Source organism: Siphateles boraxobius, unplaced genomic scaffold (assembly GCF_051911475.1).
Source record: "Siphateles boraxobius isolate OS27281-9 unplaced genomic scaffold, OSU_SipBor_1 25, whole genome shotgun sequence".
NCBI classification, from domain to species: Eukaryota; Metazoa; Chordata; class Actinopteri; order Cypriniformes; family Leuciscidae; genus Siphateles; species Siphateles boraxobius.
Window position 1 is genome coordinate 16,144,376 of NW_027508866.1, and position 27,323 is coordinate 16,171,698.

At 37.0% G+C, this 27,323-nt stretch overlaps 2 protein-coding genes across 2 annotated transcripts; one reads left to right on the forward strand and one right to left on the reverse strand.

Moving 5' to 3' along the window:
* The first annotated feature begins 854 nt into the window (after positions 1 to 854).
* On the forward strand, positions 855 to 2,472 carry pbdc1 (polysaccharide biosynthesis domain containing 1). Its single transcript, XM_077242007.1, has 6 exons — positions 855 to 948; positions 1,357 to 1,422; positions 1,525 to 1,584; positions 1,676 to 1,816; positions 1,909 to 2,020; positions 2,151 to 2,472. The coding sequence occupies exons 1-6, from the start codon at positions 919 to 921 to the stop codon at positions 2,261 to 2,263; spliced, it is 522 nt and encodes a 173-aa protein (XP_077098122.1). The 5' UTR covers positions 855 to 918; the 3' UTR covers positions 2,264 to 2,472.
* Positions 2,473 to 4,664: 2,192 nt separating this feature from the next.
* xpo7 (exportin 7) lies at positions 4,665 to 23,721 on the reverse strand. The gene is made up of 28 exons (XM_077242929.1): positions 23,651 to 23,721; positions 20,381 to 20,527; positions 20,108 to 20,201; positions 19,850 to 20,016; positions 19,385 to 19,450; positions 19,143 to 19,247; positions 18,871 to 19,036; positions 18,001 to 18,074; positions 17,758 to 17,877; positions 17,073 to 17,219; positions 16,795 to 16,967; positions 15,676 to 15,869; positions 15,491 to 15,596; positions 13,885 to 14,020; positions 12,191 to 12,264; positions 12,006 to 12,086; positions 11,791 to 11,854; positions 11,486 to 11,594; positions 11,250 to 11,356; positions 10,999 to 11,087; positions 10,718 to 10,825; positions 9,191 to 9,273; positions 8,850 to 9,064; positions 8,634 to 8,772; positions 8,354 to 8,514; positions 7,989 to 8,087; positions 7,208 to 7,335; positions 4,665 to 4,961 (listed from the first exon to the last, which is right to left on the reverse strand). The coding sequence occupies exons 1-28, from the start codon at positions 23,666 to 23,668 to the stop codon at positions 4,868 to 4,870; spliced, it is 3,264 nt and encodes a 1,087-aa protein (XP_077099044.1). The 5' UTR covers positions 23,669 to 23,721; the 3' UTR covers positions 4,665 to 4,867.
* Positions 23,722 to 27,323: the final 3,602 nt, after the last annotated feature.

Below are 27,323 nucleotides of genomic sequence, written 5' to 3' on the forward strand. Positions count from 1 at the left end.
TTATTCTTTTCTTTTTAGGATTATTCTATTCTCATCTATTCCTTCATGTCTGGCCTAGATATATTCCCTTCTCTTTTGTTCTACTCTGTCATATACTATTCTATTTAGCAGTTTTGGACTATTCAATTCTATTCCATTCTGTTTTTTCCTGTCCAGTCTAGATATATTTCTGTCTATTCTATTGTGGCATATTCAATTATTTTCTGTCATATAGTATTTTATTCTTTCCTTATTCATTTATTATGATCTAGATCTATTCCCTGTAATATTCTAATAATTTGTGTCATATTTTATTCTGTTTTTTCATGTCTGGGTAGATATATCCCCTCCCCTTCTCTCCTATTTTAGTCTGTTCTGTCATATTTTATTCTTTCCTGGATTTTTCTATTCTATTGGTTTTAGGACTGTTCTAATCTATTCTTGTCTGGCCTCGACATATTCCCATCATATTCTATTTTTAAGTTTTTAGGACTATTCTATTCTTTCCTGTCCATTCTAGATCTATTTCATTTTATTCTATTGTGGTTATTTAAATAAATAAAATTAAAATAGCTTAAAAACTCACATACAGATAAACGGTTACATAGAGCTGTAACGAGACCTAACCACTAGATAACCTTTTTGTAGTATGTTCATTTTATACACCTTAATATAAATGCAGTATGTATGTTATTAATATTAATATATTTTATAATATAATAATATACTTTAATATAATATATCCTTAATATATTTTGTAGTATGTTCATTTTTATACACCTTAATATAAATGCTTTTTCTTTTAATTATTTTAATTATTCTAAAATTAGTTGCAACAATACCTGATCTGAACGGCAAACTGAAAACAACAAGGCATTTAAATCACATGACATGTCGTCATGACGTGTTTGTAGCTCATCCGGGTCAAAAGGCGTCAGCATGGACACAGGGAATGTTCTTGCATCTCTGGTAGGGAACGATTTATTTTAACTTATCAACAAACACAACGCACTGTACAATAACGCGAAAGGCAAACCTAGTGTTTTATAGAACCGATGCCCTGAGCTAACGGATATTCACTGCTGCTTGCAGCCCATATTCCTACAAATCATAGTTAGCTTGCATGCTAACAAGCATGTCATGAGCTTATGGTAACAAAAACAAAACAGACCAGGAATAAGAAATAATACCCTTAATAATCTCTGAAATTTATATTAATCCGGGTTAAAATGCTTTGATAGATCTAGTAGTCTAACATGGGTATTGATACCGTTGAAAATCACGGTTTCTTGTGCGTTTTAATGGCACGAGTTTTACGTATTAAAATGTATTAATGTTTTGTAAGGTTTCATTCAATATTTCTGTTTTAATAAACAGGGGGTAGAAGGAGCCACTGCTGCTGCGCATGCGCTCTCTCTTCCAGCAGAAGCGTATGGAAATGATGTGAGATGGGATGTTTTGATATTTGCACAAATAAGCAATACTTTTAATTTTCTTAAAAGCATTATCACTTCAAAACACTAACCGTATTTTGTTCCCTATCAGGCCCAGTTGGAAGTAATGTGGGCTATGAAAGCCTACAATCACGCAGAAATTTACTTTAATGTAAGTGAATGAGTGAATGGTCACAATATACCGTGCGGCGATTTTGGAACGCATGAATGTCCAGTTTAACTGACAGTTTCTTTCTCCACAGCTTATTTCCTCCGTTGAGCCTAAATTTCTAAAACTAACTAAATCAGACGAGCAGATATACACTAAATTCCGGGAAGCATTTCCTGACCTCAGTATTGAAGTTCTGGACCAGGACCTGCTGAAGTCAGCAGACGCTAAAGAGGTTTGGGACATTACTTTTGCACGCGAGATGAGTTTAATTTTATTCATTACTCATAGAGAGTCTGTCAAGCTCTGTTTCGATTTTGTTTCCAGAAATGGAGGCCCTTTTGTAACCAGTTTGAAGGTGTTGTAGAGGACTTCAACTATGGCACATTATTACGTCTAGACTGTCAGAAGGACTACACTGAGGAGAACACGATATTTGGTATGGAATGGCATACGTGAACTCATTTCAGTCCCCAAGAAATAGATCAGTATCTTTTAAATAGAAAACAAAATATTGCTAGAAGGAAACGCAAAGGGAAAATGCATAATTTTCCTCATTTTCATTTCAGCTACCAGAATCCAGTTTTACGCCATTGAGATTGCCAGAAACCGAGAAGGATACAATGACGTCGTCCACAATGCCAATTCAAAAACCAAACAACATAAAAAAGATGAGAGTTAATAATGACAGTGTATTATTTAAAGTGGCCTTCTTGGTGTAGTAGAGATCTTACACATCAAGTTCAAAAGTGGAGAAATGTATAATGTCCTATGTAAAAGAGCTTTTTCCATCTTTTCTTTCAAGTCGGAAGGTGGATAAAATTGAGTTTTTTCCCCCTGTAATGTCTCACCTTTTTTTGTAATAAATAACAGTACATTTCCCCCTGAAAAGTGCTGCTGTACTATGTGTATCTATCATATTGTAACTGATTAATCATGGCTTGAAAGTCATGAAATTGCATTCGCATTTCACTGTACAATGTCATTCTAAGTAAAACGGAATATTCAACAAAAAGCAGAACTCCAAAGTTATTAATAAAATTAGGAGTTACAAGATTAATGCAATTATGCAGTAGGACTTAAAAATTCAAAGGTTCTTTTCTGGAGTTCATCTTTGAGAACATCTTGATGTATCCTAATGCCAACTTTCTTGCAAGTTTGTCATTATTTGGCATTTTTACAATAACCTTTACTGCCACACAGATTATTCTAACAGGTCGTAAATTCAGTCCAATAGTATATTGAGCAGAGCATCACTAGTAAAATTATTAATATTCACTGCAGACTACCATGAATTTAATTTACAGTTAATGTTAAAGGGATAGTTCACCCAAAAAAAAATTCTTCTGCTGAACACAAAATATATTTTTAAGAATGTGGGTAACCAAACAGTTGATGGACCCATTGACTTTCAATTTTTTGTGAACTATCCCTTTGATTTTCTTGACATTTCAGGTTTTCCATGACCATGGGAACCCCTGTCGCTAATAATAACAGGATCATTTATTAAAGAGAGTCAAATATGACCATGTTGACTAAAAGCATGACAGTTAAGTCACAATGTGGCGGTCACAAAACGTGCACATTCTAGTACAAACCAATGATGTTTATTTTGCAGTCACAATGCTTACACTATATGTAGCAGACATCCAAACAAACAATCAAACAATTCAACCTTATCACTCAATGGACCCAACACACAGTCGCCAAAAACACATTCACATCAGGGAACCAAAAAAAAGAAAGTTAACATCCATGAGTGTTGGACATGGTTAAGAGATGAGCTAGTTCTTCACAAACAGTTAGCAGCAACATCTGTTGAGTAGCACAAGTTGCTAATAATACTCCATTCACCTCTGTTTAAATCTACCATATTCCAATGCATATTTTCTGAGATTAAAAATAAATCTGAATCCAGGGGGAGAAAAAAACAACAACGGGGTTAAAGCTAGAGAAACTGTCGAGAGTGATCCTGTCGCAATGACTCGAGTACCAGGGTTTTTTTTTTTTTTTTGAAGGACACGGCTACATTCTATAGGCTTCACTACCGAAGAACGCCAGATCAACAATAAAGCCACGAGAGACTGGAAGTCTGTGAGATTAAAAAGCAAGGAAAACAGTTTGACGAAAGCTCAGAGAGCAACTTCACCACAACCAAGTCACTTTATCTAATCAAATCCACAGACGACATGATCAAACCCTTCAGAGACAAACGGGAAAAGGTTACACGTGCGAGGTCTCGGAAATAATCATACACTAAAATGGGTGATTTTGGGACCGTTTCCAGGTCAGAGGTGAGCTGAACTAAACATCCTCAGCAATGGAGGTGGTGGGGATGTTGCGATGACCTTTAGGAGGAAGGTTGATGCAAGACAGACTTCATTATGCCCAAGATTTTAGGGAAATTGTATCCCTCCTGAAAAAGCTAATGCGAGGGGTTGTGTATTTACAAATCTCCCGTTTTTGTTCTATAGAGTCAATTTGAGGGGGGGGGGGGGGGGGGAGGAAATAAATGTACAACTTGTGACCCTATACGACTTTTCATCCCACCCCCTCTGTGGACAGGTGTCAATCCCAGCACTCATGCCACAATCCCACATGATCACCCGGATATAAACAACTCTCTCCATACAGACAAATCCGCACTAACTTACTAGACTGTAAAAAGTTTTCAATCACACTCATTATTTGTCTTAAATTGTAATAATTATAAACATTGTTGAAAATGTTATGAAAAAAAATGTACACTTTTTTTTTCCTTATGTGTTTCTATACAAGGCAGGCAAAAGCAGAGCACTATGTATACCAGCTCATCCTAACCCTTCCTCCCACAGACATGCTCTCAAACACTCACACACACACATACACACACATACACACACACGCAGACGCCCACTTCCCATCATCCCTTGGAGCGGTTTGGGTGTGCCATCCACTCTAGAGTCCACACTGGTGCCATCCCACACACCAAAACCCATTCCCCAGTCGTACCCTCTTCACTCTCTTTGGACTTTGAGCCCCAAATGACAAGAGAATGGTCAAGGAGAAGGACCTCTTGAAACTGGCTTTAAAATATGTATATATTTATATGTGTATATATATATTTATATATATATAAAAAAGGGTGGGGGAGGAGATGTGAGGGGAGAGAGGTAATGGTTTTTTTTTAGGGACTGGGGAGCGGGAGGTGCAGGCTTGCGCAGTGGTGGTCCCCCGGCAGCCGGGCCAGGGGCGGGTGGGAGTACGGGACGGGGCCGGGCCACATGGCCTGGTGCTCTATGGAATGTCAGCTCATCATATCGTTGCTGTTTACCCCGTATGTGGAATTCTTCATGGAGTCATTGACTTCTCTTCTAAATACTGAAAGATTCTGTGTAAACCTGCAAAATAAAGAAATATTGTTGAGTGTGTGTATATATATTAGAGGTGGGCATAGATTAATTTTTTTAATCTAGATTAATCTCACTGGAATCTTGGAATTAATCTAGATTAATCTAGATTAAAATGGCTCATCTGAATTCTGCCGAAGGCATTCAGAATATGTGTGCTTCCCAAATAATGTCTAAAAGTAAGTCTTTGAGAATAGTTTGCCTCGCGTAGGGATGTGAATTTCTGCCAAAAATGCCATTCGACAATAGAGGAGCAAAAGTCGAATATCGTTCAAAGAAAATTATAAAATAAAATAAATAAATAAAACGCACAATTACAACGACTGAAAGGGAGGCCAATTTCATCTTTAATGATTTGTCATCAAACAAACTGTTTATTAATTGAACAAGTAACATGTTTTCGTCGTTTTTTTTTAAACATAGTAACTTAGGCTAATTGGAAGAAGAAAAAAACAATAAGCACGATGTAGCTACAGTCCGTTTTTGCATCGCCAAACCAGTTGCTCGTTAGATAAAAAAATAATGTCATATGTCATAATGATTTTATGTGAACCTGCCTTTACCGGCAAAAGCCTCATCCTTTTTAAACAAATTAGTTTCAATCAATGTAAACTATTCGTGTGACTATGCCCCTGCGCAATACACACACATTACCGCGGGATGGCGGGTGTTCATTTCATAAACTGTACACAATGGTAGCTTATTTATTTTGTAGCCTATAAATTAATGTATATGTCCAACGGATAATGTCATACTTTTTAGTAGTGCTATCGTGGCGTAATGATCTGTTTGGTTGTAAAATGTATTACCTGAAATGAAATGAAATCGAATGTATCGTCCTGTGGTATCATTCATTCACAGACAGCTTACGAAGATGTTCAACTAATAAAGATCTTCATCGCTGGCAAAAAATATGATGCATTTGCAGAATTGCTTTCACTAGACTAAACTGTAGCTCTTGGTGTACTTAAATCTTCCTGTTACGACTCCGTGTCGAGTGTGATTGAACGCGCTTCAGTGATTCAGTGCGTGAGGAACTGAACAGAACTGATTTGCGAACCGATTTAGACAGATCTGCCAACTTGTTTGATGAAGTCTTTGAACAGAATCGACCCAAAAGAGTGATTCATTTGTAAATTGAGCATCGCTCATGCCCATAAAATACAGCGCGCTTGGAATAAACTCATTTAACAACATGTAAAGTAACGAGAGGAACGATCGCCCAACGTAACATGTAAAGCTATACACCTTGTGTCCCCTGACAGGAAAATACCCTGCTGCGCAATTTGCGCGAAAATATAACGATATTCGAAAAAGCTATTTTATGATCCCAACCCAACTTTGAGAATAGATTAACGGCGATATTTTTTTATCGCCCGATAAGATTCTCACGTTAACGCAGCACGTTAACGCCGATAACGGCCCACCACTAATATATATATATATATATATATATATATATAAATATATACATATATATATATATATATATAAACTTAAATGACACCTGAAAATAAAGTGCGAGTGTCAGCTTCTGTCTTTTAGCATGGCAAAATTAATATAAATGAAAAATTATTTTAATACTCTCAAAACTTCAGGGATATAGGATATAGTAAAAGTGAAGCTTCTAGGGCTGCCCCCTAATAGTAGAGGAGAAGGCTTAGTCAACCAAATTTTAATTGGTTGGTTGGTCACAAAAAAAAATCCAATTGGTGAAGTCACGCAGTCCACGACAGAACGTTAACATGACTGGTCCATGTGGTAATTACAGTATGTCAGGCAGGAAATCCAAACTTTCGTCTATCATTCATCCACTTCAAACATAGCTTATCATTTGAAACTTGCAATTAGCAGCCTAACGCTCTCTCTAACGTTAATCTAGATAAATATGCGCTATTATTAGGCTAATATTCAAGTGTTTGTATGAGAGCTAAATTAGAATAGAACAGCGCTTACTGTATGATGAGTAACTTAGCGTGCATTTTTCTCAAATTCCATCCACTATACTGCAGATGACGAGTCAGCGTCGTCAACATCTTTGCAGACGACACAGACTCAAAAAGCAAGGGTTTATTAAAATTACATTCATAATCATTACTTTTGCCATTGCATTGCGGCAAGCTTTGTGTGCGCGCATGAGTGCCTAATTTATATTTCAAAGGAACTTTATTATGGTTTAGTATTTCTCTGTAAACTTAAATGCAAAGCAGGATGAAAGTCATATGAAATCAAATAACCTGTCTCTGTTTTTGGTGAGCAAGTTTCGCTCTATGCCCTCCATGAGATTTTCAAAGCATAAGTGCATGGCTTGCTGCTTTTCTGGAGGTTGGCTGTTCACAATGCTGTTCCTCAGATCTGCAAAATACTACAAACACAATGCTCTGATCACAAATAGTGTTGTAGTGCTAATTAAAAAGGAAAATTATAGGCCTTTCATCAAAAACACCCCAATGATTGTATAGTCACAACTATATTCTTTATAGGTGTTTAAAGCTGTGAATATTTACAGAACTAACACCATATTTACATAAATTGTTTTTACACAGGCAGACACACACTAACATTTAAGTTTAGGGTCAGAAAGATTTTTTTAAGGAATTAATACTGTTATTCAACAAGGATGCATTAAATTGATCAAAAGGGACAGTAAAGACATTTATAATGTTACAAAAGATTTCCATTTCAATCCTGAAAAATGTATAAGTTTCTTGAGGAGCAAATCATTAGAATGATTTCTGAAGGATCATTTGACACTGAAGACTGGAGTAATGATGCTGAAAACTCAGCTTTGACATTTTTGACAAAATTGTTTTAATATATTAAAACAAATTTGATTTTGTAATAATATTTCACAATATTACAGTTTAACTGTAATTTTGATCAAATAAATGCAACCTTGGTGACAATAAGAGACTTTAAAATATTTTTAAATATTCAAAATATAAAAAAAACAAAAAAACATTACCAACTCCGAACTTTTCATATATATGCATACAAGTTAACAGACACACCACATACCTTCTCATTGAGCAGAATCAAGCCAAGAAGTGGCCGTGACATTGACCACTGATTCCTACAATCTTCAAAAATGATGATATTCAACACTGTCGACAGCATCTGGATGAGGAGATCGTGAGAACTCTGTCAGATCAAATATCTCCAATACACTTCAAAATGTCAAAGTAAATAGACGTATATGAGGAAAATATATTTAATAATAAACAAGCTGTGAATATTTAATTGCAAATTATGTTTTAACAAAACAAAAGACTAAATTCTTAATCACCAAATAATTTAATTTATGATGTAAAAATGTATTTTTTATGTGTACTGTATCTTCAGATGTCTTTCAAAGCCTCAGATGGCTACAGATGCAGCCTCACCTGCTGGATCATCTCAGGGTGCTGCTGCATTATGTGTAGGAAGCGGTCACTCTCCTGGGCCATGGGCGCCGCTCTTTTCTTCGTGCTGCGTGACAGCTGCTTGAATAGATAAGTAACTATGTGATCCAGGCTTGAGCAGCAACCAGTGCATACCATTGTGTCTGTGAAGGGACAAACAGAAACAAAGATCAGGCTCATAGGTTCACAAACACCTAAAGGGTCCATGATGGAACTGAAGAAGAAACAAAAAAAATCCCATGTTTGAAGAGAAGGTACTTACCAAGTGCAGTAAGCCCTTCTGATATTGAGGACAGGATGTACATGACCACATGAGGCTCCAGGCTAGCGATGAAGTTCATATGGTCTTGGGTTAGCACCTCCAGAAGAGAGTAGTAAGACTGACTAAGCTTTGGATAGTCCTGCAGGAAGAACAACCAACCAAAATCAACCAATCTGAATGCTGTAGGACACAATCCTGATAGCTGACTGCTCTTACCAGCAGGTCACTGTGAGGGATGGACAAAAGCAGCTTAATAAAGGTCTGCAGGGCGTTGTCCAGGGCATCATCGCCGTACAGACGGAAGACGCCGAAGTTGACATAGTTGCCGCTTAATACGGCTTTCAGCATGGAGAAACAAATGGAGATTCCTTTCAGTTTCAGTGCATAGACCTGATCTTTTGGCACATCGCCCAGTGTCAGGATCCGATTCCCTTGAAGCAAAGAAAAAAAAGATGAACAAATTATTATTTAAAAAAGTGTTTACAATCTAATACTACTACTACCCCAAACCAGAGGAATAGCTCATTTAAAATATGAAAACTGGGTCATTATTATACCATATGTTGTAATCATCTTGCTTGTCTCTCTGAACAGCAGGATTCCATTTGGTGACGACACGTCAAACTGTAATCTCTGTGACCTTCATGTAAAAAACACACTGCGAGTCAGAGAACATGCATAACCTTCAAACACAGCTCTCAAAGACATGTGCAAAATGCAACATGCATAACCAGGGCCTAAAATGAATACTCGCCATTCACAAAATCTAAGTAGAAATCGGTGTTGGCGAGTATATGAAACCGCATCAATCGCCAGTTGGCTGATAAAATTTTTATGAATCCATTTTAACAATGCAATGATGTGAGAACATGAACAACGCTCAGGACAATTGATTGGCCAGAAATGTATCGTCATGCAAGTTTAACCCTTGCCAATTTAAATATTCAAGTGCAAGAAGATGCGAAATAAGAGTTCAATTCGTTATTCGCTGTGTGGGAAGTTTTCTGTGCGCAAATATTTGAAGCACGCGGCTAGAAATCCATCTCTCAGACAGCATGTGAATACTGAATTGAACTCTTTCATGACTTCTTACACTTGAAAATGCACCCGTTGTTGAGTATCCTTGTAAACATAGTCAGTTCTGTTTGAAATGAACATAAACAGTTGAGGAAGAAAACACGTGTATCAGTATATTGGATCTGTGCATTAACTCTTAAAGTGAAAGTTAGGCCAGGACACACCAAGCCAACGATCGGCCGTCAGGCAATGTCAGACCGCTTTTGAACGTCAGCCAACTTCTTTTTTTCGGTGTGTTCTGCAACGTTGGCTCTAGTCAGACAGTGTCTGTTTTTTTTCGGGCCGATTCGGCATGTAGAATCAGCGTCGGGCTGTCAGTGAGAGAGAACTATATTAGGCTGTTCTAATTTTACGTCATCTTACCCGAGTGATCCTGGGCGAATATTTTCATAATAACATGAGCCAAGTGGACAAGTGGAATAGAGAAAGTGATCAGCATGACTGATATTCGAAACGGTAAGCATGCGCTGCTTTGTTTACGGTTTGTATCTGCAGCGTCGGTTTTTGAATGACGAACATATCTGCAGAAATAGACAGTTGTCTCATTTACACGCAGGCGCAGAACACGCGTGCTAGCTGAAAATCGGCTGTGGTCCTTTGTGTGTTCAAGCACAGCTTTTTTGCCCAGACTCAGACGACGCGAGGAGACAACACAGACCGCTGTCATCAGCACTAGTTCTTTGGCATCGGTTTGGTGTGTCCCAACCTTTATATACCTCCCGCTGTCTGTCCTTAATGTTTATCAAACCTCAAAAGACAGAAAAATCACTCACTGCTCTTGACTAAATAACTTTTGAAACGTTAATAAGGAATGGATTAATCTATGTTTAATTTATACAATTATGATTTTGCAATGTTATTTTACATTTGATTACTTAATTTCTGTACCTAGAAATTGTGGTGTCATAACTGCCTGCTTCTGCAAAAAAAGTTTCCTGGGTGGTAGATTTTCTGGTAATAAAAGTCACTGGCAGGTGGCAGAAAGGTAGTTTAGGCCCTGTGCGTACCTGTTGTGGACAAGCTCAGCCATGAGTTTGAGGACCGGTGTGGTGCAGGCAGGTACATGGTACCAGAGCTCTATTGCCCTCTGTAAGATGGGCATGTAAGTGGGGTAACTATGATCAGTTAAGGAACATTAAAATTGACATTTAATCTGAAATGCGCAGTTTTAATTAATTAAAATAGTTTTAAATGAAAATTAATGAAAAATAAATAAAGAATAAAATAAAACCAAAAATAAAGAAACAAATAATTACACATAAAAAACAACTACATGTTAAAAGGATACATCCAATCAAAGAGCATCATAAAGCTGGTCTTGGCATTGAAGGCAAAGGCAATTCCCCTTAGATCTCTCACCAGTCCTACTAAAGTTCTCTAAAAGCAAGAAAGAAAAAAGGAAAACCTTTGTTCATCTATTATATGTAAAAACACTGAGGTACAGTTGCATTATAAAGGTCAACAACGATAACGAAAACAAAAAGATACTTTGCAAATGCTGCAAGGAGGTGCTGTATGATAAAGAATATGACATCTCACTTTTGCTTCTTGTTCATTGAAGGTGTTGGTACTGAACATCTGAGCTACGGCTTCAAACGCAGCAGTGAGAGGAAGCATGAACTGTTCAAATTGGTCCTCATCCTCACCTGTCAAAGACAGAACATTGTAAAAGATGGTCTTTGACATGACACTTGTGTCCTATTTCACACATATCTGATGATTAAGGCCAGCCCACTGTGAATTTGAAATATGAACTATAATAGGTACACCCTTACCCAAATCTACCATAAGAAGTCTTCCCAGGGCTGTGTAGAAAGTGGTCCGACACCTCATATCACTAAGGTTGGCCTGATTGTTCACACCCAGGAAAGAAAAGTGCTCACTCTGTCACATGGAAGAAAAACAAGCCATTGTCAGCTTGTCACTGAAGAAACGATTTTAGGAATGATAAAAAAAAAGGAGTAAAATAGTTTTTAAAATAAATGATTTAAAAAAATTATATTATGATTTTATTATTTATATTACAGGGTCAAATAAAGCTGAAGTATAGTTAAGAAATAAGCTCAGGTTGTTCACTCACTGTGTGGTTGTTTAGCATGAACTGGACAGCGCTGAGTTTCACTAGTTTCCTAACACTGCTGTACGTGACAAATGAGGTTAAGGAAACACACAAGAAAATATTTACTGTCAAAAACATCACAGACTGTTCTATACATTTACATTTAATTTTAAACAGTGGTAGCGTTGTTACTGAGGTTGATGGACTTTTATTTAAAGCAACGTTTGTAAGGATATCCAATAGAGAGGTCATTGAGGAGCTGTAGTGTCTTAGATGTGATTGGTTCACACTGTCCCCAGTACTTCAAGTTGGTGATTCTGCATTAAAACAAAACTCTGCATTAAAATGTTTTTCAATTATAATTCTTGACAAAGTAAGGTTTGCTATTAATTATATTCATCATTAGTTGACATATACTCACATTTTACCAATGAAAACACTGAGTACCATGGTCTCATCATTCAGGCCAAGAACCTCTGATAGTCTCCGATACAACTAGGGATAAAACAAAAATAGTATTAATTAATGTCATCTTGAACAGGTGTTTTGCACTGTAGCTCTTACTAATATATCCTGCATTTTAAATGGAATGATGTATTAACCCAGTGTTTCCCATACATTGGTTTATCTGTGGCAGCCCACCACAATATCAGCAGTGACCGCCACAAATAGATTTCAGTGCATCCCATTCATTAACTAGACTGTGGCGGCCCGGAAATATATTTAAACTTCTCGTAATGACATACGGTCGTGTTTTGCGCTATTGCTGTCAAACAAGCTAAAATTGAAAGCGTCCCATGGACCCCCATAGAGGGACAGAGGTCCACCCACCACAGTTTCACAAAATCCTGTGGGAAACACTGATTAAGCAATCAGCATCCAAGATTGAGACCATCCATTTTATAACGCATTTAGTATGTTAAACTACTGAAAAAACAGGTTGGGGAATAAAGCCACGAGAAGCAAGCAACTGTAACAATTCACAGTGGTTTCTCACAAAACCTTAACCTATATATGTTTGGTGAGAATAGGGGGATAAAGCAGTTCAATTTAATTTACAAATTAAAAACTTAGTGTAACATTTAATGGCAAATACAGTATGCATATTTTTCTAATACGAACAAAAAACTGCTAAAAATAAATTCTTGGAAGGAAAAAAATCATTGTAGTTGAGTCCTGATTATGGCTCAGTCACAGATGGCACCCTTCCCTGAGTCTACACTACGCTGCATGGGCTGTTGGGTAATTATACACTGTAAAGTCTGCATCTCTACAATCCAAATTAAGTGTGCCATTTGGGAAACTATACACAAATTCGCCATTAAAGTCAATGCATCAAGATCAAATAATACTTCATAATGATTTATGCACTGTTTTACAGTTATGAGGAGCACTTTTAAGGTGATTAATTCTAAGTTTAAGGACAACAGGCTAAAGCAGAACTAAACAGTTTTAAGGCCAATTCACACTGCACCGACACACGCCGACCAATGCTTACAATCACCAGATTACAGTATGTCACTTCTCAAACATTTCACGACCCGACAAGCAACGACTCAACATGTTCACTCGGCGAAAAAAAGCTCCGACAGACGCCAACAGACACCGACAGGATCCCACACTGATTCGACAAAACTCCACGAAGTGTCTGTCGCCGTCTGTCGGTGCAATGTGAATTGGCCTTTAAAGGAACAGCTAGTCTCTCTATGTGCACTTATCTTCCAAACTGTGAACAGAGAATCGGAGCAACAAGAGAGAAAACTTCAGCTTTCTGGTTAGTTGAGACAGGACACTTTCATCTCCAACAAAAAAACTATTTGTTTTCAAAACTACATGTCAATTTAGAAAGTCAGGCTAAAAGAGTGAAACCACAACTAAGCATGCAAAAAAGCTGAATTGACAGTCTCTTTTCAAAGCCCAGACACAACACCATCGCAAAATTCAACCATTCTGAGAGTTCAAAGACAAAACCCTGTGAAAGTTATGAGAGATCAATAATCAATTCTATACTAGCTGAATGTTTAAAAAAAAAAAAAAATTATGTCTAAACAAACCACAGCTTTAAGTTTGTGCTCATGCAAAGAGACAATACAACTGTAAAATAACTGCAATTACCTTTGATGATTTTTGCACCTGGTCACCGATGTAGATTTTCCGAAACTGTTCGAAGAAACTTAGCATGGCTAACTCGAGCTTCTCATTTCCAGCTTGAGCCAGCCGCGAGTCTGTGAGGTTCATTAACTGCAAAACTCTGAAAATGACAAAAGATGAACTGATGAAGTTTATATTTAAGCAATAAACCACAAGAACTAGTCATCTCAAATGATTAATTAAAATTTAATTCTTTAACACTTTGTTGCACAAATTTAAGCACAAAATCCAAAAATCAACTTTTTAATAGAAGTGAAATTAGGAATCACATCATTATAAAAAAATATTTTTTAGATTGACTAAAGATAACATTTAACTGTTATAAAACTAGTGTTTTTAAAAATTTAACTTTATATAGGCTATAGATAACTAGAAACTGGGTATAGTGGCTTTTTTAGTTCCTGCATGGTTTGCATAGGACTGAATAAGGAGAATAAATGTTGAAATGAACTGTTATCTTATTTTATTAGTTTTTAGTTGAAGGGAAAGGCCTGTTAGCGTTTAATTCTGTTGTTTGACATTTAAAATAGTTCGAAACTGAAATGAAAATTCAGGGCCAAAACCAAAACTTCTGAATGCTCTAGGCCAAAAACCGAAACTGCTTTAAAAATATTGTTTTTATTTCTTATATTAAATTAGCTTTCTAAACTTTTTTAGAGTGTGGCACTCACAAACAGCCTATTTATACCGCTTTTCCACTGCATGGTACGGTTCGGCTCGCTTTAAATGGTACCACCTCTGTTGAGGTTCCAAGCGTACCATACCGATACTAAAATGTGACGTGAAAACACTGCATACTGCATATCACTGATTGGTCAGACAGAATCGTCACTTACCAGCGTCATTGTATTTGCGAGACATCAAACCCGCTAGATTTAAATAGCCAGTAACAGCCACCGCTGTAGCACCTGTTTTAAAACTACTTGCTTGACTTGCTTGAAGAAAAAAGAAAGACAAAAATGGCTGATTCGTGGTCAGTGGATGAAGTGCAGACGTTCCTCTCGTTGTTTGCCGAGGAGCGGATAAACTATAACGATCAGTCATAATCCCACCCACTTTGAAGCGGTACTAACTGCAGTGGAAAAGCAACCGAGCTAAAGCGAACCGAGCCGCGCCGTGCCGAACCACGCAGTGGAAAAGTGAATCGAGTCGAACCGTTCTGAGCCGTTCCATGCAGTGGAAAAGCTTCATTAGTGATGGCACAACTAACAACAGGGGAAGAATTCGGTACCAGCTCTCTTGCACTCTGTACTGTTGTATGTGGTGTGGTTTGATTAACACCATAGTTAACAAAAATCTGAACAGCTTTCTTAATAAAATATGTAAATATTATTTGACTTTGTTTATTCTCCTTGACAAAAGGGTGTCAAAAACAGAAAGCTGTGGAGCACTGTGTCCAGTGGCATTTCTGCTAGTCGAAAGTCGATTTGACTTTCATCACATACATGTCGAAAAATCAGAATACGTCAAACCCCTACTTTCAAAGAATGATTTTAGAATGATCAAATTGCATGTGAAACTTTAATGCTGAACATTAAAGTGTGACCAGCCTCCGGTGCCGATTCCTCACCGACACACAAGCTCCCCATCCATGGCATCCTGCTCATCCGTGCTGGCGAAGGATACCCTTCCTCCAATGACTGCACCAATGATGTACACCAGCCACGTCAAACGACCTGGACAACATTCATAACGTAAGGGTTGTAGCATAGCGTATGTTTGTGCATCAAGAAATGTGAGGTGTTTCAAGCTCACCCTCCTGCACTGCTATGTCCATTGTGCTGGAGTTGGTGGACTGCAGCAGCTCCTGGTATGACTGGGCCGACTGATCAAAAAGCTGGACCAACAGGGCACAGGTCTTTTCATACTCGCACCGTCCGATAGTAGACAGCTGATCCAGCTGCTGTTGCACCAAGCCGGCATCATCCAAGGGATCTTCAAGACCATCCCTGTATAGAATGGATATTGTATATAGAAACTAAGGTTGACTGCGGTATACCAGTATTGGTATAACCTTGCCAAGCACCTGTTGTTTGACCATCCTGACTTTGTACAAGGCATTAAAAAAAAAAATCCACAGGTGAGTGCCTCATTCAAACGATCTAATTTAGACATTGATTTTCTTTTAACAATGATTAACGCGTTGATCACGCTAGAACCAATGATGTTTATATCTTACAATATTTGCACTTGAGTAACAGTAGTATTCAGGTACAGAAATACTACACCGTAAAATAACACTGGATAGTCTTCACTGTATAACTTAAACAGATAAATCCTTACAATTAAAGTTACAAAAGTTATTTAGTCAAGTGATTTAGTGACAGATAAGCAACAGGTGTATGAGGCTGCTGTCACAGATCCGATATACTGTTACACATGCGTTTCCTTTCTCAACTGTTTACGTTCTTTAAGACATAACTGACTGCGTTATTGTGAATACATTTGATAATTTTGTGTGTATTTTACCGCAATAAGCTGTGAAAAAGAAATCTCTTTGGAACACGCAATTTGAGAGATAGAGAGAGGGGAGACGCAGTACTGAAGATTCTCTCACACTGCTTGTGAAATTACTTCTCACAAAAAGATTCCAAATTGACGATTTGATGTGATAATCAAGAGTTGATCTACTAATAAATGTTTGTGGTAAAATTTCAAAACCTGCAGGAATGAGTAAAATTATGCTCAATATTACCTGAGCTTAAATCCAGACCCTGTATGGTATGAATTTAATATTGATACTACGGTGTTAGATTATGGTACTGCACCAAAGCCAAATTTGTGGTATCTAGCCAACCCTAATAGAAACATTACACATATTTGACATTCATGCTCATCGGACCCAACCGTGACTTCAGATATCGCTCACTCTACCTCAGAATGATGTGCACGGACTCCAGGCGAGATGTGATGTAGGCCTTGGTCACTTCAGGGGTGTAGGTCTCCAGCATGTGGGGCTCCGTGGCCTTCACATAAGGGACAGATGCCGCCAAACGCTGCCACAGGCTCAGCAGATAGTGCACGCTGTTGGGGGCAAACTCCCAGTGCTGGCACACATCAAATTACTATCAGTCTTTGTAAAGCAAATTTTCAAAACTTCTTTAACAATCACAAATCAGATCTGTCTTTAGCATACTAAGTCTTTCACTCACCTGCAGACTAGTTACTGTGAAGTTAGCAATCAGTCTTATGACCTCAGGGTAGTTCTCTACTTTAACCAGCTCTCCCAGTTGATAGTTACTCTTGAGTCGAGCCAGTAGTCGGCAGAACTCATGGTAGTTGTTTGGGTCCGACAAACTCTACAAAAAAATAAATAAAATATTGCCACGTCACCCAATCAACAAAATACCAATTACTATGTATAGATTTCACAATTCACACACAAACAATCTCTCTCTTTTTCACAAATTCATTCAAATAAATGCAATCTTACCACAATGCTTTATTTCTGTGTCTGATTTAAAGTGGGCAGAAAGCTATACAAGATATATACTACTGACCCATAAACAAAATAACTAACAAAAATGAACTGTTATTCTTACCCATCCAGTCAGCTTACACTTGTCAATGCTGGCAAATGACCAATATAGCTAATCCCTATATGAAGACACATTCTACCATGTGGGCACCATCCGTTCCGACCCTGCCCCCAACCACCGTTGGGCAGCGAATGCGAATTCAAATGCAAAAGTGAAAGCGAGTATGCATTTAAATACCATTTCGACCGAACGCAAAAATCGCTGAAGTCTGAAATAATCATGCCTAATTGCACTGACAATTATTATACATATGTATTTATAAAGACACTTGAACAAATATAAAAGATGGACAGCATACCTGAGGGTTCTCCAATATTCTCTTCACACCATCTACTAAATGGGAGAGGAACTTTGCTCTCTCTGCATTGTTGAAGAGAGACCTCCGGACAGATGCTATTTGGACTAAACAAGACAAAACCTAAAAGAAAAGCAAACAGTTCACATCAAATGTGTCTTCATTAGAGGAAGAGTCTAACAGTATCTATGAGGCAAAGGCTTGTTTATCTTTATATGCATATCATGCTGTTTATCTGACACTCACCAAGGGAGACAGCGAGGGAGGGATGGAATGATACAAATCAAAAAACAGTTGCAAGGTTGAGGAATCCAAAAAGGCTGCAGATGAGAGAAAAAGGCCAAAAGTATGCATGAATTAAACACGAATGCCCCATTTTATACTAAAAATGTGCACACTACTATTCAAAAGTTTGGGTACGGTCACTTTTTTTCATGTTTTTGAAAGAAGTGTCTCATCCTCACCAGAGCTGCATTTGTTTGATCAAACATACAGTAAAAATGTTAATATTGTGAAATTTTATTAGACTTTAAAATAACTTTTCTATTTTAATACGTATTAAAATGTAATTTATTCCTGTGATGCAGAGCTGAATTTTCAGCATCAGTGCCACATGATTCTTCAGAAATTATTCTCATTGGATGATTTGCTGCTCAAGAAACTTTATCGTCAATGTTGAAAACTGTTGTACTGCTTAATATTATTGTGGAAAGTTTTTTCTTTGATGAACAAAGTTCAAAAGAACAGTTTATTTGAAACAGAAATATTTTGTAGCATTATAAATATCTTTACTTTCACTTTTGATCAATTTGATGTCCTTGCTGAATAAAAGTATTCATACCTTACTGACCCGGAACTTTTGTACAGTAGCATACATGCAAAAATGTCAACCACGAATAATCATTTTGAAAAGTTGGCTAGCCAGCCATAACAAAAATAATTTGCATACTGAAGTCTTAAAAGGTACAGTAGACAAGAGAAGAATACAGTGGCAACAAGAGAACTCGACTTTATAAGCATCTCTAAAGAAGATTAAAAAAAATACTATAAAATACAGACACTTTAAACAAGTACTGTTTCCACCATTTCATTGTTTGCCAAAAAATTGAAGATCACCTGATCTCCAGCTGGTGGGGATCTGGACGGTGCACAGATCATCTGAGGACTCATCGGTGGATGTACCAATGAAATCAAAATTGAGGCAATTGTGGGCCAGTTTGAGTAGCTGCATGAGCAGCCCGTGCTGGCTCTCATCGTTTAGATTCAAGTTCTTCCCAGATGCCTGCAGACATTCAGAACAATGCATTGAGTCCTTCACATAATGTTCAAGCATGCTGGTTTAGCAGTTGTGAAGGTGCAGTCTATGAGTCATTAAGCATTAGCATCACCTGCTTGAGGAGGTTACAGGAGAGGGTGAAGATGTCAAACAAAGAGGAATCTCGAAAAGATGAGGCAATCTTCCTGTGTTTTGTAAGTGGATGTGATGAGTCTGCCTTGGGGAACGTAAGAAGATTCAGTAATTAATCTTTAATGTGGCATACAGTTATTGATCATAAACAAACAGCAAAAAAATTCCTAGCACTAAGAAAAGACTAAATGAAGACATACTGCTGTGAGCGAAGAAACTTACTTGGTTAATCTCATTGGTTAACTGCGAAAGAATTGTGACTCCTATGATGCAGTGTTCAACACTATCCTGAAAGCATCATAAAATGTAGCATGTTAAAAATATTTTCAACCAAGCAAACCTTTTAAACAACTTCATAACTTCTGAACATTAGTCATATTGTACATTTGATAGTCTAATTGTTCATGAAAACAGGACTCCTCATTCATTAACATTTTAACACATTTAACTTGCATTCTAATTCAACAGTTTACATAAGATTTAGGAATGGTTTACGTAAAAACATTTGCTTTCATGTTTCGTGAATGAGGACAGATGTCCCTGCAAAATTCAAGATGACTGAGAATTGCATCAAACATGATATTGTCCATAAATCTCGAACAAGACCAAATCCAAAGAACATATATATATAAATATATATTCACATGGATGTTGTTTTCTCACCTTATCAATGTTTGTTACGCCTACCTGCAGAAATCTTGTCACATCGACTATAACATTCCTGAAGACGTAATCTTCCTTTTGGCAGTCGAACCAGCCAAGCTTGGTGATTCTGGCATAAAGCTGGATCAGGGCTTGTGTCACAAAGGCAGCAAGCTTTGGCCGGGTTGCCAGATAATTGAGTACATAATTTCCTGAGGAACCAATGTGACATTTATTTCACAAATTTGTCTCTTCAAGGTTTTTGAGGTCTGAATCTCAAATTGATAGATGGTATAAACTCACGAATGTCAATGCGTTGCTCCAGGGGAAGTGGGTTGCTTGTACGAGACACCAACTTAGAGAGACACGTTGCAGCCAACAACTGCGAGTACGAGGACTGTGAAGCAAGCAAATACACTGTCAAGCAATCTGCAATTCGAGGAAACCTAACCAAACACGTTTAAATAGTTCCTTAGCCCATACTAATGAAGGAAGAACTAGGATTTTTGAGAACATTGCTGTCTGATCAGTTCAGCTATCCTGCTCTTCACAGCTTTCAAAAAGTTTAATTCTTACACTTCCTCTTTCCAGCAACAACTGGCATTTACTCAGGCAGTCCGGACTGTTGGTGAACTCCACCAGAGCTTTCTCGGCCTGTAGACGTGTGGTGGTGTCTGTGGTCTCATATAGCTGCTTGCACAGGATCTCTAGCTGGGCTAGGCTCTGAAAAAAAGACCCAAATGAGTTTAGTGGCAGCAAAAAAAAAAAAAAAAAAAAAAAAAAAAAACATCCAGAGGATATTTGTGAGGTGAATCAATAAAATTCCTAATATTTTTGCAGTCTTCCAGGAACTTACTAAGCACATGTTCAATCTATTTTTATAAACCAACTTCTACAAACTCTACTTGCAGAAATGTGTTAGCATTGATAATCAAGCTAGACGATGGATATGGTCAATCAATGACATTCATTTAACCTCATCTACTATTTTCATCAAAAAATACATTAAAACGCATAGAGACAACGACTTGAATAAACCTCTTCGGAGATAAGCATGTTTTTAATTTCAGCATTAAAATCTATTTTGATACTTTTGGGGGGAAATAAAGTATTCAAAATGTCAGGGTAAAGTGTCCTGATATGATATATAAAAAAATTAGGAAAACTCAGTAGCTTGGCATAATCTGTAATCTCTGTTTTAAAAAAAGACAATTATGACAAAGGCACTTGAACTAAAATTTTGCACGCCAAATCATGGCATTTTTAGAGTCATTAAATAGCTCCACAGCACATCTCCACAACTAAAGACACAATTTGAAGTATTGTCAAATGCTAAAGATGCCAAGTCTTACAATCTTAAACCAGAGGCCAGAGAGCTTCAGTATCTTACTGTACAATCACAACAACAAACAGTGGGTTTATGAAAAACTCGACACTTATGTTCCATTAAGCAAATTAATGCGCAGCCATCACATCCACAAGTTAGGCTATTGTTCTAGGTCACTAAGGGAGTATCTGGTTCATGCATGCATGAAAGACTATGGTGATTGGAGAAAAAGTCAGTGATACACTTTGATAATAATAGAGGGGAATGAACGAGCTAACTCGTGTTATGCAGCAACAAGCCTCTGACTCCAAACAGTCCTTTGTTCGCTTGTGGAGCACAACTAACGAACTATACAAAATCAGCATCAGCAGAAAAACAGCAGCTGCAACAAATGCACAGTCTCAATGAAAACGTTAGTGCAAAAAAATTTCAGAATCTGAACTAATAAACCCAGTAGCCAACAGAGTTATTTCAAAATTCTTCATGTTCAATAGTTAAACAAGGATAAGTAGTTTAATACTTGCGCAAATACATTTTAAAAGTTTAAATATGCACACTTTCTTGTGCATTTCACAACTTTAACTTAGTATTTCATGGCATGCCCATGTACATTTATGCTTGATGCAACCTGGTGATAACCGCATCAAGAGACCCTTAAAGAACAGGGAGGACCCATAAAGATAAAAGAAAATGCATTTGCATCTTAATAGATAAAAAAGAAGTTGAATTAGCAAGGAACTGCACAGACAAGATAAGACAACTCTAAGTTGAAAAACACAAAATTAAGACATCATGCACAACTTTTTGAGTTGTTAAACAAGAAAGGAATTGAATGTTGAAGCCAGAAATACAGCCAAGTCATATTAACTCACTGGCCTCACAACCTATACTTTGGTAATTATGTCAACATATATATATTGAAGTATTGGTTGTTAGTTTTATGTATAAAATAAGTATGTTACACTACCAAGATGTGATCAGCAACACTCACATGGCCTGTAAGACATAGGGCTGCTCTGGTGGTAATTAATAATCTATTACTGCAAATGGAATGGCTTCTTTACCACCTACAGAGTAACAGGACGCGTGGCAACAACACTGGAAAGCTCATGTTTACTGTTGCCTGTGAAAATGAGAGTCAGGTTAACAACTGCATCGTCCCCCACCTCATTAAGTTTCATGGGAATAAGCAGTTATTCAACACTGTGTTTAACCTCGTGACCTCCTCAACCTTTGCCTTCAAATATGACCTGTCTTGAGCAGCGTGTTTACAAGATGACACTTGACAAGCAGTGGCTGTGTCTGAAAACATGGTACAGTGTTTAAGGCACCAGTGAAGCCTGAAAAATGCTGTCTAGGTATCAAGCTTTTTATGACAACCGTGTTAAATCGGTCAAAAGTGAATGAGGACTGTAGACAAAGAATTTCTTTAAATTCTGAGCAGCCTTTATTTGTCAATTACACCTGAAATTATTTTGGTTGGCTCATTAACCCTCATTAATCAAGAACAATGTCGTGATAGTCAATGGACTTCAATCAGAATTTCATGTTTTTACGTTTTAATGTAATTAAATTGATTATTTAAAACACACCTCGAAACATCCATAAACAAAACACAGCATTAAATATAATGCATAATACAGTGAAAATAAAATCTCAAAAAGGGTTTTTCTGGTTCGCTACATTTAACGTTACGTCATCCAATAATGGCAGTTATTCCGCGGAGTCGTTTAACTCTTCTCAATCGCTACAGGTGAAGAAAATCTAAGTAAATAATATATTTGGATGATTTTTTTTTAAAAAAATAATTTTTACAACCTGCGAAGGACGCTAACGGGCATAGCGTATTTATAATTTTCAAGAAATACACATTTCTGGTCGGGCTTTTGGTTTGACGAGGCGGCGCGCGGGAGAATCTCACGAGTTAGCATGCGAGCTACAGGCTAACAGCGCGAGAGCTCAGCAAACTGGACACATTTGCGTCCAGCAACAACAGAATGACAGATAACCGAATGCAAATACGCTTTTGGGCTTACCGAGAGGCTTTTCTCTAAGAAAAGGTCTCGCTGGGCGAGAGTTACTATCGCTTGTGTATACAAGGCCAGTGTATTTATTGCATTGCAAGCGGTTGGATGAGGGATGATGCCTTGTTTACAATGTAAAACATCACTGTGGGATAGAGTTACATGCAGTGTTATAATTGATCTCTCGGGATCTATCAATCTCTACTGCTTAAAATAAAAGTCTTTGCATCTGGCTTCAAAACAACTTTCAGACAACTGGCAAAGTTGTATTTTAGCCTGGACTACAGAGTTAAAATCAACATGATGACAGGCCACAAGTCAACACTTGATAATCGCATCCAATAAAGCATGCGAGTCGACCTCTCCCGCCGCGCGACGCATGCATTTAAAACAAACACGTACGCATCGCCGAAATAAGCCCCGGGATCTATCGTTAGACTGCAGTGGATCACAATACATTAATTTAATAATAGCAAAACAAAATCATTGACTTACCTGCACATGATCCGCCATTTTGCTCCATTCATGCTCCTCTCACTCCCCCTGACAATGAGCATGCGCGCATCTGCCCACAATCACTGGAACATTTACGCAATTGACGCATGTAGTGATAAAGCCAGATGTGCGTTCGAGGCTTCGTGAATACCGTTACGGCAAACCTCCACCGCCGAAACTAACGCAGAAAAGAGCCTTTGTTTACATGCTTCTTAAAGTGAAACTGCGAATTCAGATATTAGAGGTCACGTGGATTTATGATTCTAATTATATCTAAGCGTGATTGACAGTCCTTATTTAAAGTTCATAGAGGCTTCTGCGGGCGTTCTTACGTTGAAAGACTTTCGTTACACCTGTTGTAAATGTGCACATAGTACTTTTGCTTATTACAAGATTTTACACATAAAACAATGTGCATCACTTTTGCCGTCATTAAAATGATGTGCACTTACATTAAATGAAGACTCCAGCCATAACAGTCGTCTATAAATTATTCTCTATGGCTTTATACACTGTTAAAAAAATATTTTCCAAAGTTAGTTTTAGTTTAGTTAGTTAGTTTAGTTAGTTAGTTTAGTTTTACTATACTATTTCAGTTTTTTTGCTACACAATTCAATGTGTTGCCGTTATTTATCTATTTTAATGTCTAATTTACTAGCAATTTCTAAGTGAAAATTGTTTCCACAACAATTGCTGTCCAAAATTACACACTGTCTGAGTAGGTAGACTACTACATATTGATTTGAATTTACTGTGTGACCGTTAAAAAAAATGCATTCTATAATATAGTATGAATGTGTGCAGTATAAATTAAATTTGGATGCACTACATCAGCGATGTTGTTATTATCATCGCTTCACCGCCATTCACAAATCCTCTCCTGGTCTCATGGGATAGTAAAGAATCTCACCGGAAGTAGTTGGTCATCCAGGGACTTTTTTGCCTATTGTTTTTCGGCTACATCCAAAATCACACCCTTCCCTACAATATAGTAGGCAAAAAACAGTATATGACAAAAGAAGTATTTCAGAATTCACAGCACTCATAAAAGGGCAGGCAAAAAGTACCTGCTGATTCTGAAGTGTGCACACAATGGACACTTTACTATCCCATGGGGCCAGAGGATTTGTGAATGACAGTGACGCTGGTAGGTCACATGATAATGACAACATGGCGAATGTAGTACGTCCAGATTACATTTATAAAACACACACTCATACAATAGAACATAATTTTTAGAGGCTGTGAAGTAACTATATATTCAAAATAAGTACCTACTCAAGAGAGTATGCGATTTTGGACGCAGCCTGTGTCTCATTTTGAAGGCTGTGCCCTCCAGAGGTCGCATTTGTCGCCCGCACACGTCATTGAGTCTGCCTCATTTCAGTAAAGTAACCATTACATTCTTAAGTCATAAAGAAATTACAACAATTTATGCTTCACAAGGGATAACGGTCAATTTTATAATGTTTACTTTTCTGAAATGAGACATCGTTTCAATTGATGATGTATGCGGCCACAAAATGACCTACGGAAGGTACAGCTTCGAAATGAGAAAGTCTACGTATTCGGACATTGTGTTTTTCGCATATTATATAGTAGGGAAGTATTAGATTTTGGACGCAGCAATTTTTGACTAGACAACATGACTAGATTTATTATGCAGTTGACTGATTTATTGATATTGACAATAACAGAAATAATAATAATCTTTTTTCTATAATAATTTGCTTTTCAACCAGTCTTCTGTTTCCCACTAATCAATTTGAAATCTGAATCATCTTTTCTGGACAGGAAATGAAACAAAACATATTTTTATTCTCTATTGTGAGTGTGACGTATATCCATACGGCTTATCAAATAAGAAAAAATCTAGGACGGGACTTGATTATGTCCATAGGGAATTGATTGGATTTGTTGTCGTTTTTGTTTGGATTCAATATTAAAAAGTTAATGTTTTTGATCAAAGATTTGATTAAATGCACATGCATTTAAAAAATGATGATTAAATAATTGAATAATAAATTAAATAATTTAATACTTTTAATCATTTTAAATGATGTGCACAGATAAATCATTTATAATAAACACTGCAATATTCCGTAAAAATAAGAATTATTGACAAAACATGAAAATAAGAATTAATTTAGGGACCAAGGATTGTTGCGACATATGCATTTCATAATAAAAGCTCAATATGAAAACCAGATGATCCTGTTCTCCACCTTAAACAAAAAGTAAATAGAGTTGTAATGTAGTCATAAGTTTCCTGTGAGTGCCCTATGAGTTCTCATTTTTCACATTGGTGCTCATTTACGATAAATCAGTTAAATGTAACCCATACATAATTGTACAACTAAGTACAACAATGACAACACCATTATAAATAGTGATTAAAAATGTACAGAAATTTAGTTGTTTGGTTGTTGCTTGGATTTTTGCTATTGTTGATGATAAAAACATCTGTAGATTTTTTTAATAAACTATAGTCTTTGACCACTTGATGATTGTAGGTTTTAATAAGTATGAACAGTCAGTTGAGCAGCAAGATGGTTAAACTGACATGTTTAAGGCTCTTTACTAAACAATAAGATATTCACAGTTTATTATGGCTGAAAGTTTCACTCTGATGAAGCTCTGGAGGACAGCTTATTCAAAGCATTCACTGAAGTAAAAGAGAGCGTGGAGACAGCGACAGGATTAGATGCTTCTCATCCAGAGTTTGTTCCCTGTTATTGTATTGTTTTTTTTTATCAACCTGTGACTCAGAATAGCTTTGAGTCTCAACTCAGTGTGAGGGGACAAGACACATTAACCAGGGTACCCGCGGGATCTTAAAAGCATTGAAAAATAATCTCAAATTAAGGCCTTAAAAGCCTTGAATTTGGTATACAAAGTCTTGGATTTCATAACAAAGGTACGCTATTATATATTTTTTGCCTTTACTAGGATTAAGTTCATACCATAACAAAATTAACTGTTAATAATGCAGGCTAATTAAAAATTCATGCAACTTTGAGTGCACCTCGCACTCCACGTCATAGCAGAAAGCGCGAAAGCGTGCGCACCGTTACTCTGGTTACTAGGCAAGAAGTGAGTTAGAACAAGATAGTAGCCAAGCATAGTTTGACGTCTGAAATGGGAAAGTTTCAGTTTAATCCGCTGTGGCCACAGATACCAGAATTCAATAATTTAAACCTCAAATCAGAGCTTTTCTGTTAAAAGAACATGTTTTCTACCCGGTCTTTTCAATAGTATCTAGTAACCATGCGCGCACGCTCTCTACACTGCTCAAGTATGGATGACCGAACCTGCAGAAATTAAAAATTAATAAATTAATAAATAAATAAACAAATAAATAGGCGAATAAATGTAAAAATAAATAAATAAATGATTATTTATACTTTTATTTCCTTATTTATGTATAATTATATTTTTTCCACATTTATTTATTTTTTCATTTATTTATTTATGCATTTATTTATTTTCAATTTTATTTATTTTCACATTTATTTATGTATATATGTATTTATGTCTACATTTATTTATTTATACATTTATTTATTTATTTATACATTTATTGCTCTAGTATGCTAATGAGGGGGGCGTGTTTTAGCTAAGACATAGCAATCGATCTCAGAGTGAGATACGGGCTGCTGAGCACACTTCAGA